Source organism: Apium graveolens, chromosome 3 (genome assembly GCF_009905375.1).
Source record: "Apium graveolens cultivar Ventura chromosome 3, ASM990537v1, whole genome shotgun sequence".
NCBI lineage: Eukaryota > Viridiplantae > Streptophyta > Magnoliopsida > Apiales > Apiaceae > Apium > Apium graveolens.
In genome coordinates, this window is record NC_133649.1 from 103,027,745 (window position 1) to 103,041,323 (window position 13,579).

General features: G+C 34.3%; 1 protein-coding gene across 1 annotated transcript; it reads left to right on the forward strand.

The window, feature by feature from the left end:
* The first annotated feature begins 529 nt into the window (after nt 1–529).
* LOC141712656 (uncharacterized) lies at nt 530–3,433 on the forward strand. The gene is made up of 4 exons (XM_074515668.1): nt 530–677; nt 2,741–2,844; nt 2,951–3,095; nt 3,214–3,433. Exons 1-4 carry the CDS (start codon nt 659–661, stop codon nt 3,246–3,248), a joined length of 303 nt encoding a protein of 100 aa, XP_074371769.1. The 5' UTR covers nt 530–658; the 3' UTR covers nt 3,249–3,433.
* The last annotated feature ends 10,146 nt before the right edge of the window (nt 3,434–13,579 follow it).

Here is a 13,579-nt window from a genome sequence, read left to right on the forward strand (position 1 = left end):
ATCTTCTTCTATTTTAAAGGAGGGGTGTTACAATATAATTTCATCATCAATCCTGACAAAGAATAGTGGCCCGCATATAAAAATATTCATATCACTAATCCACCAACATTAAAAGTTGTTAACCGGAGGTGTTTAACGGGTAATATACCAATAATTCGAGTGGTCTGTTTGGAATGCAATTATTTTTGGAGTACCATTTAGAAAAGTTAAAAATTGAGGAGTACTAATTAGATTTTCTCAAAATGTAAGTTAGTGAAAAAAGTAAATTTTTTTAGGTGAAGTGGTGTAAACACTCAATATTTATTTTATAAAATGAGTATAGTGGATGAGAGTGTATAAAAATTACTTGGACAAGGAGAGTATTAAATAAATTATCGAGAGATTAAAAGAAATATTTAGATAAAACTATAACGAATTAAAATTTCAGGTTAAAAATTTCAGAATGAATTAATTTAGCTTTATATATTTTATTTCCGAAAATTAATGCTCCCCGTAGACGGATCAAGTCTCCGCCAATTAAAACAAAGAAAACACGTAAAAATGTCTACCTACATGAAACAGATTATATATATAATTTAAAATAGAATATAAAATTGTAATCAGGAGAAGACCCCCAAACAATTAACAGAAGACTCTGGAAGAGCTTGCATAATCTCCCATGGCGTACATCGAGAGAGGTACCAATACATACATATTATCATATATATATATATATTTACACACGTAGATTTGTATCGATATTGTGCTTTATGTTGCGAGATCTTACTGTCTTGATTTATTAACATATCTTCTCATATTTGATATATTTTTGTAATAGATTATATGTATTTTCATAATTGGATCAATAATATGTAGATGATGTTGAGATTCGATTAGACATAGGTGATTGAAAATGTTATTAGGTTGTGATAATTGGTGATTAATTGATTGGTTAATTTTCTCGAGAGATATGATTGATTTGGAAACGTTGTATGTATGATAAGATTCTCGGGAAACTTGTTTACCTTTACGTTTTTGTTTGCTCGCAAAATGAATTGACATTTTGATTTGAGTTGTTATTTTAGTTCACAATTGTAAGGTTTACGTCGGGATATACTCGGTGTGTTTGGTTTAGTAATTGAGTTTACATGACGTTTTGTTGGAAGGAATTTAAAATTTGTGATAGATATTGGGAGGAAAATATGAGAGGGAGTGTAAATTGTAAAATGTTATGGGCGGAAATTTGATAATGTGCGTTATTGTTAGCTAAATAGATTAATATGGAGAAATTTATACAAATACAGTCTTTAAGATTTGTTAGATTCAAGGTTGATGATCTTCTTCGGTGAGATTCTTTATCTTTCTTATTACTACCCTAGTTTTAGCTTAAGGTTTAAAGAATACATGTAAGGTTGCTTATTTATATACAAATGTAAAAAGTAGATTCATATATTTTCCATCCTTTTCTTCTTTAAAGAAATGTATTATGGTAAACCACATGAAACAAGAATAGTTATGGATGTTTAAAACAAGTTTGTATAGGTGAATCCTCATGTCGTCAGTCGCTATGACATTGTGATTTGCGCAGTATAACTTACTTGAACAATTTTTACCATGTTCTTATGGTGTTTATTTACTAGAACTATTAATTTAACCTTACATATGTAATATACTCTTTTAAGAACATTTAAAAAAGTAATTAAACTTTGTATGGTCCACTGTTTTGAAAAACCTTTGGTTCTATGATTTATATAAACTTTAACTTGTGAAGTTGTAGTTGACTTAAGTTTTAAATTTCTTTGAAGACCTTGTTAGTGGTTTTACTTTCAACTTGGTTTATTTTTGATTTGGAACGGAAGTGAACAATTTGATATATGTTATTAATAAGTTTATATATATTTAGTATCGAGGGAAATTAAGGTATTTATTTATATGTAGGGCTAGTAGCTTATCAAATTTGTAGCTTATTTAGAATAATTTCTATTGTTTTGGGTCTTTGTCTATTAGGTTATTCTTTTTGGGTTTCAATTGCCAATGCAAGTATCGCAATTTCCATGTATTATCAGAGACTTGGTTGATATACTGTGATTTTGTGGCAATATGAAACTGAATTTCTTCCGGGTTGTGATATATAGTTTTTAACCCTTCTTTGGTTGGAAAACTCCTGAGGTAGTGGATTTTCTGTGGCTAATCCACCCAAGTTCATCGTTTATTGTTTTAATCTTAAATATCATTGTTTCTAGAATCTGTCTTGCTTCAAATTTTCCCTGAATTTAAATGCATCGGATGTTTTTGCTCTGGATTTTGCATATATGAAAACAAATCACTAATTTCAAGTTAAGGTCATATTATCCTCATTCCATTAAATTCAGTTGAAGTGATTACAGAAATTGTTGGATTATATAGAAAATTGCCCTGTAATTGACCAAGGACACAAGATCCAACCGCAAGTCCGCAACTTCTATTCTCCAATTAAAAGATGGTGACTTTATACACATACAGTTGTTTGAAACTGAATATTAATTCATTAGATTCCCTGCACCACCTCCCCCCAGGCCTGATAATTTTCTCTTCTTTAATTGTCCCCAAATCAGTCTGATCTTCTTCATCGCTACTTTCACTTAATGTGGACCATGTCAGTCTATCTTCAGTGTGGAGCATGGAATTGATAAAAACAAATGGGGGCCATTTATCCCACTTACCATCACCAATTTTCACTAATTCACTAAACAATAGTTGTAACCACGTGTTACCATTTCAGGTGTTGTGAAATCTAAGCAGTCTATATGGCGACTCAGAACAATCACTAATTTCTTCTGGGCTATTGTAAACATCATCGGAGTGTTCTTTTCAACTCTGTTCTCGGTAATTTAAACTATAACAGCAATAGTGTAGTTTTGTTGTATTAACAGGTCATATATAAATTTTTTATAATCCTCCCCATTAATTTTTCTGTGTTTTGTTTGGGCAGATGGAAAAAACAGATGCTTATAAGAAAAGTTCAGGGGCAGGCAAGAGATGGGATGGTGGTGGTCCCGGTGGTCCATATGGGGGTGGCCCCGGTGGTCCACGTCGACCACCACGTGGAATGGACAATGTTAGGGGGATTGATCACAGTGAGTTATTTGGATCCTTGTTGATTGATTTTGCAGCAGTTTTGTTACTTTGGTTGTATTTTTTCTTTTTTAAATAGTGTTTCCTAACTGAGGGTAATTTTTGTATCCGAAACTGCAGGCTCTCTCCCTGCATGCGGATCCTGCTGCGGTTAAAAGGCACATTAAGGTCTATCACGTGCTGATGTTATCAAAAGTTTATTCAGTTCAGTTTAGTAGTTATTAACCTTGTGAAAATTGTTCAATACATACATTACCTACTTGTGAATGTGATTTGAAGCCCTAAATATTAGCACAAACAACTTTTAAATAAAATAACATATAACTGTATTGTATATGTATCTTATATCTGTTTCTTTCAAATTCAATGTATATTTAAATTGGTGTTTAAGAAAACACTTTGGCTGCTGCTTTTGCTAAGCAGGGTTTAATCAGAGGCGGGGGGGGGGGGTGTCTTGTTTTGTACTGGGAACTATATATAAAGCTAGCGAAGATCAAACCCTGATAATCTGTACTCATAATCTGTACTCATTCTCGGGGGAAAACAATAATCTGTACTCATAATCTGTACTCATAATCTGTACTCATTCTCGGGGGAAAACAGAAGCTAATTCACCTCTAGAAGCTGAAAGAAATGCACTTCTCTATTTATATAAACAATTCAAATCAAGTCACATTGGTAATTGTTTATTTGAACTCTTCTCTGATTCTCTTCTTTTATTTCATTCAGTTCTTAAAGCCAGGTTAGGGATCAAAGATGCATACTCATGAATTTTGGGGAATGATTACTTGGAGTTAATCAATGATGATAAGGTTAAGATTTCCTATATACACAGAGAAGATCTAGCAAAAAAGGAAAATACATGAACGGAATGATCTCTACATGGTGAGACTTTGGGTTGGCCTCTCAATATCTTAACTTCCAATATATCCCTGGTATATTACTTTTATTTAGCCCAGCCCATTTCAGGAGGGTAGGGAGATTAAGCTTTTCAGGGGAAGGATCTGGAAAGTTTATTACCTTTTCTTTCATTTTAGTTCAAAATTAACATTATTATTGGGGTTGCAAAACAGAGCTGCATGAAATGCTTCTTGGTTAAATAAAAAGACTGTCATCATTACTCTTGGAACACCAACGGTCTATTCTCTAAAATATATATGCTACTCCTATCATTATTTTCACTACTTCACTCCTATTTCTCTTCAATAAAAAACCGTCCTCAAGATACTAGTGATCAAAGCCTAACATTCGTCTTCATGGAGAAAATATGGTCCTATCCCCCAACCAACTATATCAAGGTCAATGTTCATACATTCACCTTGGATCATAGACTTTCTAATGGAAATGACTCTTCCTTGAACGTAGTGCTTCACGACCATATGGGCACTATCATCAAAATGTACTCAAGAACGATCAAAAACATATTTAGGAGGGGAAATGAGCTTTGGTCATTGCTGATTGGCCTTATAGGTGCTTTTCTCGAGGATGAAAACCTGATCATTTTGGAAACTGACAACCCGAATGGAGTAAAGGAGTGTGAGGACTAGAGGTGGTTTTTGGACCCGACTAATGAAGGCCTCATTCAACATCTTGTTTTGTACTGGGAACTATATATAAAGCTAGCGAAGATCAAACCCTGATAATCTGTACTCATAATCTGTACTCATTCTCGGGGGAAAACAATAATCTGTACTCATAATCTGTACTCATTCTCGGGGGAAAACAGAAGCTAATTCACCTCTAGAAGCTGAAAGAAATGCACTTCTCTATTTATATAAACAATTCAAATCAAGTCACATTGGTAATTGTTTATTTGAACTCTTCTCTGATTCTCTTCTTTTATTTCATTCAGTTCTTAAAGCCAGGTTAGGGATCAAAGATGCATACTCATGAATTTTGGGGAATGATTACTTGGAGTTAATCAATGATGATAAGGTTAAGATTTCCTATATACACAGAGAAGATCTAGCAAAAAAGGAAAATACATGAACGGAATGATCTCTACATGGTGAGACTTTGGGTTGGCCTCATTCAACATCTTGAGTAACGCAAAAGGGACCAAAATTTGGTCTTGCAAGTTAAGGCGATAAGTGCTTCTGAAAACAGGCTCATTAGGTACTTAGCCCATTATGGGGGGGGGGGGGGGGCACACAATCTTACTAGGCTTGTTTTACGCAGGAGAATGTTTGAGAGGGAGAAGGGGATTCGGATGAAAGACATAGGATTAGGCCTTTATAATGGGGACTTTGGAGCACTCACGGAGGATAAGTATGATGAGTTGATGATGGAAGGTGATGAAGAGGATCTTGATGTTGTCAATATCTATGATGATGGAGATAATGAAGATGGAGCCTAAGGTCCGGAAGTGGAGGATGATGTTGTGAATGATGGCGATCATGAGATGCAAATGGTACTCTATGGAGTTGGTTTCCAAGAAATAGGTTGGAGGATTGGTTGATCAGGAGATGAGGCTTCATCAAGCTTGCATTTTGTTCACCAAGTCTTTATTTCAACTTATTTTTAAGTTTTAATCAGTCTTTAATTTGGGTCTAAGTATGTTAAGTCCTAGCAAGTGTTAAGTTAAGTTGTTTAAGTTTAGTTTGTTGTGTCTTACCCATGTTCCTAAGTTATTGATGATGTCTATTCAATTAGTTGTTTAGGGTTCTTTATCTTTGGGCTCTTGAACTTGGTTGAAGTTGGGGGTTCAGCCCATGGTTGATTGTGGTAAGTCTAGTTTATTTTAATAAAATCTTTATCTATAAAAAAAGCGTTAATGTCGTCACTTATTATTAATTGGAATGATATCAAATCATAAATTATAATATAAGGGTATTGTAATTTATGCAAGTGTAAAAGAATACATGTGTATGTGTATTTTTTTGGAGTTTTCAACAAGTTTGGGCATATTCTTCTGCAGATAGGTTTTCATTAATTTTTGTTTTTTGACATGTATTTAGGGTTTTGCAGAGTTTTTTTTCATTAATATGTTATTTTTGATATTTACTTAGGATTTTGTAGAGTTTTGTAGGTATTTTGTTAATGTGTTCACGTGTGTTTTTTTGAAAAAAATAAAAAAAATGTGGTTCCACGAAGCCAAGTGACCACGTCAAAGTAACCATCCCAAGTACTTTAGTCATCTTTTATATACTAAGTTAGAACCCGCACAATTATTTTTTAATATTGTGTAATTTTTTAAAAATATTTTGAATCGTAACTTTTGAGATGCGGAATTTGTTAATTCACAACTTTTTATATGGTATAATTTGATAAAAATATACATATACACATATATTTACAAAAATATCATTAAATTGGTAGTACAAGAACCATAACTAACAAAAATTTGGATAAAATCCCCATTATGCATATAATATAATAAGGATATAATTTGGTATTTTTATTTAAAGGTATTTTAATTTTAAAAAATATTACTAAATTAAAATCTACAGTATTATTGTAAAATTTATGCGTGTTTACCAAATATATATATATATATATTTGGTTCAATTATATACGATTCATATTTAGTTTTATTATAATTTTTTTATCCGGAAACCAATTATAATGATCAAATCTAATTAATAATATTTGGTTTAATTTTAATTTTGATTAATATCAGGTAAATATACTCTTGTTTAACTCGTATGAATGTATATATTATCTTATTTTAGCTGATCTAATTTATTTTGATTTTAATTTTATTTTACAATGGATTAGTTCTATAATTTTTTAGCCTGAACAAATAGTGTTAGGTATGGAATGCAACACAGAGGGATGGTGGGTGAATTTTGAATTACTTTTGACTTATGGAACAACCAATTGTATGAATTTGTAGTGATCAAATGTTAAATGCAAATACAAAAGCAAATTATCAAAAATTTACTGTAACACCTCCAAATCCGGGGTCGGGGATCCGGGTTGTCACGAGTTCCATTTCCCTTAATAACACCCAATCTTAATAAATAATCAACTACTCTGTACTGTGACCCCACAATAAACACACACACCACAAGTTATAGTCTCAGAGATGAATATCCAAAAATAATCACAAGTCATTTTATTCCACAATTATCTGTCAATACACCTTAAAAGGGTTTCTGAATAAATTTACATTTCTTTGCCATTATTACAATTCATAAATATACATAAATCTGGTACATCAAAAGTTGAAAGCCTAGCTTATTGGTAGCTCCTACCTCAGCTACAGCGACATCAACGCCTATAGAAAACTGCGGAACGTTTCCTATCCGCTCGCGAATTGGGAGCTTGGTCCCGTTCATCTTGTCTATCTGATGTTGTGTGATGAAAGAAGAAAGCAAGGGTGAGCAACAAGCCCACCAAAATAATATGTATACTGATTAACAATATATGAGCATACTCATAGTACTCATGAAAGTCTTGGTCAAAAGAAATGAACCAAGCTGATATCTTAACGCGACCAAGTCGCAATATATTCAGTATATATATATATACATATATATATACTTTTCACAATCTTTGAAATCCTCTGACATGTATAATATACACAGAGTTCCAGTTTATAACTGTATAAAAATATCGTTGCAAGGTGATCTCATATATCTAACCTTGTCTCAACGTTTTTCTGAAAATCTTTGTTATGCATAAGATAATCATTTACTAGATATAAGTTTAAAAGATGAAGTTACAAGATACTCCAATATACTTATATTTTTTCCAAATACTACTTGAACTACCACCGTTCAAGTTATAATGAGTTTTCAACAGTTCATTGTTAGGGCGAAATCACGCACTAATATTCACGCAAGTATACGTGTAATAACCCCAATTTTTGGAAAATTTTTGAAACCCTTATGAATAGTGTTTTTGCTGAATGAGAAAACTTTTCACGCCACTCTATGTAGGGGTTCTGTTATGGATATTCTGGGATATTATTAGTACTCTATGTAGTATATAAGTGTATGTAAAGATCGTCAGAATCCAATTCCGAACACTTTGGTTTTTCCCGGAAATCCACTAGATACGGAGAGAATTGAGTATAAGGTAACAGGATAAAAAAAGGATTTAAATTAAAGGATTATAATAGAGGATCATAAAAAGGAATATAATGTATTGAGAAAGGTTAAGGGAACCTAAGTAATAAGATCCCGGGTATGATCCTTCAAACGATAAACGAGAACGAAGTTAAGCGAACCGTATAACAGATCAGCGGTCATTAGGCAAACGATTAGGAAGTTAATCAAAGGGATTAGTGGGAATGATGTCATCCAACCAATAGAAAGAGGACAAGGAAGGGAGGATGACATCATGAGGATGACACAAGCATGACATGGGAAGGAAGGAGATGTGGTGACTTTTTAACCACACAAAACCAAGGGCAACTAGGTAATTCACTAAAGCAAACAACAAAAATCAACCAACCAAAAGCAAATCAAGCCAAAACACAAAAATCTCTCTTCTTCTTCTTCATGCTCTCGGGTGCTTTTCTTAAAAAATGAAAGTCCAAGCTCCTCCACTTACTATTTAGCAAGGTAATTATCTAAGCTTCCCCATGGATAGTTACATACTTCCTATAAGTTTAAGCTTCTAATTCCAAGCCAATCTTTTTCTATAAATCATGAAAGAAGATGGTGAATAGTGTTTTTCAAGAACTAAAATTTGTGTTCTTGAAGTTTTGTTTAGATTAAGCTTGGATAAGGACTTTAAGGGTGATTCCAAGCCATTCTCTTGATTCTCCACTCTTCAAGGAAGGTATAAACTACAAACCCTAGCTTTAGTTTTGAGTAATTAGGATTGAATGTGTTTGATATAGCATATGTGAAGTATGATGCTTGATTGGTTGAAGTTTGGTTGAGTTTGTAGAGATTAGTTGGTTTTGTTGCATTGTTGGAGTTGTAAATCTTGGTAATTAGTTAAAGAACCTAAGTAAAGCTTTTAGTTCATGTGGGGAATAAGTATAAATGGTTAATGTGGATTTGTTGGGGCTGTTATGATGTGGTTTGGAGGGATATCTGTTGTATGATTGATTTGGGGTTGATTTGTGGTTGGTTTTGAATGGTTTAAAATTGGGAAAACGCGTAAACATAGCCGTCGTAACGTCCGATTTTCTTTAGACTGTTTTTGTGCATAACATTAGGACCCGAGAACCCCCTGCTAGATTTTGACCATTTCCATATTTAGATAGTTCATATTACGAGCTTCGTTTTGATATGTAGTTCGTTCGATTCCGATGCACGGTTTAGGAGAAACGGCCGTTTCAAGTAACGGCGTTTCGCGAACGAAACTTTTCCCCTCGCCTTACTTTGAAACATAGGTTAAAGACCAAAAAGGGTTAATTAATGTATGAAACATTTATGGTAAGTGTGTTAGGTAGTTGGTAAGACACTCGTGAAGGAATCTCTTTAAAACTCGTAAAGGTTAAATTATTAAAAATGGTGGAGCCGAGGGTACCCGAGTGACTTAAGCGAATCAGTGAGCGCAAAACGAGCGTTAGAGTCTGAGTTGGTTAGAGTATAGATTTACAAGTGACTTTGGTTTAATTCCAACTTACTTGTTGTTTATAGGTTACCAGACTCGTCCCGAGCCATTCGTAACCCCCAGTCGCTCAGGCAAGTTTTCTACCCGTTATACTGTTGTTGTGATGTATATATGTATATGCATTATCTTGCGATAGATGCATGATGTTTATATTAGCAAATGTTGCAATATATTGAAGCATGCTGTTATGGTATATATATGCATGCCTGTTTCATATTCTTTCCATATATAATTGTTGATTCAGATGATAATACCTATGCTAGAGGATAGCGGTAACTTGCATATACCCTTAGTATAGGGACCCAAAAGGTGGAAATATTTTCTAAACCGGGAGTCGAGGATCCCGAGTAGATTTTGTATATATGTATATATATACATATATATTTATATAAATATATGGTTATAGTTTTCAAAACTATTAATCGAATAAGGTTTATTCGATAACTTTATTTTATTTAATGAATATTATTTTGAATATTCATTCGAGGACTTATGACTCCTTTATTTTATTATTGAATATTATTTGAATATTCATTTGAGGATGTATGACTCCTTTATTTTATTTAATGAATATTATTTATAATATTCATTCGAGGTATTATGACTCCGCTTATTACTGAAATATATTCCTTATTTTATTAAAGAATAAGGTGTCAATAGTCAAACTTATTTTCGATTATTCAAATAAAGATAGTACTTTCATATAAGTATATCTTTGGTTATTTGATATCCATTTCAAGTATAAGTTTTAATACTTCTACTTCGATTATTTTTATAAAGATTATTCTTTATGGGAATATTATTTAAATAATAATATTCAGATATTTTCTAATATATTGGGACTGATTTATTTTGTTAAATCAGCATCACTCCAAACATTCTTAAAAATGTTTTGTGAGTCTTCAAAATGATTTTTAAAAGTTAGAGCGGATCCCAAAACTCATTTTTATATTTAAGATCCTCCTTTCGAAGGGAATTTAAATACTCGCTCAAAACCTGAGGGATCCGGCTCTGTGGTGTATTTTATATTCGCAACAAGGTTGCTGTTTTGTTAAATGAATCGATTACTTACCCAACACTCGGGAAGTAAAATTCTTGGAACAAGTTAATCCATTAACAGGCATCGCCTGGGAAATATCGGTGAGTTCTCCTTTCCAACTAGATACGACTTCTTGGTGGAGCCGTATCAAGAAGTTTCTACTTGGGGAAAGGGGGAACGAGCTTTACGTTTCAGAGTCATGGATTTCATCTGAACTAGGAGTGGCGTAAGTGGTCGAGTGGCGCCGGCCCAGCCTTTTTATATTGGCCCAAATGGCCTGGAAGTTCCGCTAAGGCGGTCCATTCCTTAGGAGTTCAGTGTTCGGTTGACAAGTAAATCCGACAGGTTCTCCTCTACATGTAGAAAATGGTGGGGTTGTACTACTACGACTGATCATCGTAAGTGGTCTTCCTGGCGCGGCAAACTCCCGTAATGAGTTCATCATCCAATTGGATAATTTCTGCAACACTACCCAGAGCACTTCGATAGAAAGGCTACGGTTGGGCAATTGTTGAGTGTTGGCAGGGTCAAGTTTTCAAAATGATGTTTATATCAAATGAAGTATCTCGTAACTTCATTTTATTTTGATGATATTTTAAAAGATTTAATCTATTCAAATCTGGTCTTGTAGTCTCATCTATGTGATGAACTTTTGAACTAATTATAACTTGAACGGTGGTAGTTCAAGTAGTATTTGGAAAAGATATAAGTATATTGGAGTATCTTGTAACTTCATCTTTTAAACTTATATCTAGTAAATAATTATCTTATGCATGACAAAGATTTTCAGAAAAACGTTGAGACAAGGTTAGATATATGAGATCACCTTGCAACGATATTTTTATACAGTTATACACTGGGACTTTGTGTATATTATGCATGGAAGAGGACTTCCAATATTTTGAAAAGTATATATGTATATATACTGAATATTTTGCGACTTCATCGCATTATGATATCAAACTTGGTTCATTTCTTTTGACCAAGACTTTCATGAGTATTATGAGTAGGCTCATATATTGTTAATCATTATACATATTATTTTGGTGGGCTTGCTGCTCACCCTTGCTTTCTTCTTTCATCACACAACAACAGATAGAAAAGATGAACAGAACCAAGCTCCCGATTCGCAAGCGATTAGGAGACGTTCCGCAGTTTTCTAGAAGCATTGATGCCGCCGTAGCTGAGGTAGGAACTACCAATAGGCTAGGCTTTCAACTTTTGATGTACCAGATTTATTTATATTTATGAATTGTAATAATGGCAAAGAAATGTAAATTTATTCAGAAAACCTTTTAAGGTGTATTGGCAGATAATTGTGGAATAAAATGACTTATTGTTATTTTTGGATGTTCATCTCTGAGACTATAACGTGTGGTGTGTGTGTTTATTGTGGGGTCACAGTACAGAGTAGTTGAGTAATTATTAAGATTGGGTGTTATTAAGGGAAATGGAACTCGTGACGACCCTGATCCCCGACCCCGGATCTGGGGGTGTTACAGAAATGGTATCAGAGCTAAGCGTTATAAACCTCAGAGATGATGGGACGTTAAGATAATAAGTTAACTAAGATAATAAGAACTCTTGCCAAGTTCATAGTCGGGCTACCTAACGTAGCACTGACAGTTAAAACCCTTATGGGAACCCTTATAAATATCGTGATAGGAGCGTAGTTCGTTATCGTATATGGTAGCGGGACTCCGAACCCTGAGGTTGAGGAGCAACATCGCGATGATATTTTATTACTAATTGGAGATCGGATTGTGGATCCGATAGAGTGTCCTAATGCAGGACCGGATGATGTTGATATTGAGGATTTAGCGGTTGAGGATGTTGTCCTAGAAGGGATAGTTGTTGAGGAGGATCCCATGGAGGATCCTGACGAGATTGGATAAAGGACCACTGATGAATTGATGACCCTGGTTGGGTCGACTACCAGAGGTAGAATTGGCCGGTCACTACCAGAGGTTCGTTCAAGTTTGTAAAGATAGTAGCCCCTTTAACGCGGCTTACTCGTAAGACTGAGAAGTTCGAATGGACAGAGAAATGCGAGAACAACTTTTAAGAACTGAAGCAAAGGTTGGTGACGTTCCCTATGTTGGCGTTGCCGGATGGAAAATGAGATTTTGTGATTTGTAAGTGACGCTTCGCATAAGGAATTAGGGTGCTTCTTATATAGCACAACAAGATAATCGCGTCTGCGTCAAGACAATTAAGGGAATTTAAAATTCGATATCCCCACCCATGAGCTTGGGCTCGTGGCAATAGTTTTTCCCTAAAGATTTGAGGCACTACTTGTATGGAGAGAAGTGTGAGATTCACAAACCATAGGAGCTCTAGTACATTCTTACGTAGAAAGAGCTCAACATACGCCAGAGGAGGCGGTTAGAGCTAATCAAGAATTATGATTGGGAGATTCTTTATCATTCGGGGAAAGCCAATATGGTGGCTGATGCCCTTAGTAAAAAGGAGAGACTCAAGATGATAATGTCTTTTGGAGAGTTTATAAGAGATTTTGAGAAAATGGAAATAGTAGTGAAGGTAACCGGAGCCGGTACCGAAAAGCTGTTTGAGATAGCAATACAGCCCGAAGTATTGGAAAAGAACATATTGTGCCAGTAAAAGTGATGAATGAAGGCAGAGAGCCAACAAATAGGTATGAGATTAATACCGAGAGAGATGATAAGGGAATAATGAGGTATTCCTATAGAATTTGGGTTCCAAAGGTTTAAGAGCTTAAAGATGAAATCTTAGATGAAAGCTAGTTTGAGGAATAAGAGTTAGAGCAAACCCTGAACGTGATAGTCAGGGAGGTTGCCACCAAGACAAAAGGAACCCATAACATGATGAAGTGGAAAATGAGGATTTAAATTATGTAAGATGACCCCAATTATGGGGAGTAGGAAGAAATATTTAGACTGAGGAAACAAA

What these genes read in the sequence shown, in the direction of transcription:
- LOC141712656 (XM_074515668.1), top strand. An exon ending in TCTTTTCAACTCTGTTCTCG is followed by an intron (nt 2,845 to 2,950) that starts GTAATTTAAACT and finishes TTGTTTGGGCAG; the next exon opens with ATGGAAAAAACAGATGCTTA. An exon ending in TGTTAGGGGGATTGATCACA is followed by an intron (nt 3,096 to 3,213) that starts GTGAGTTATTTG and finishes CCGAAACTGCAG; the next exon opens with GCTCTCTCCCTGCATGCGGA.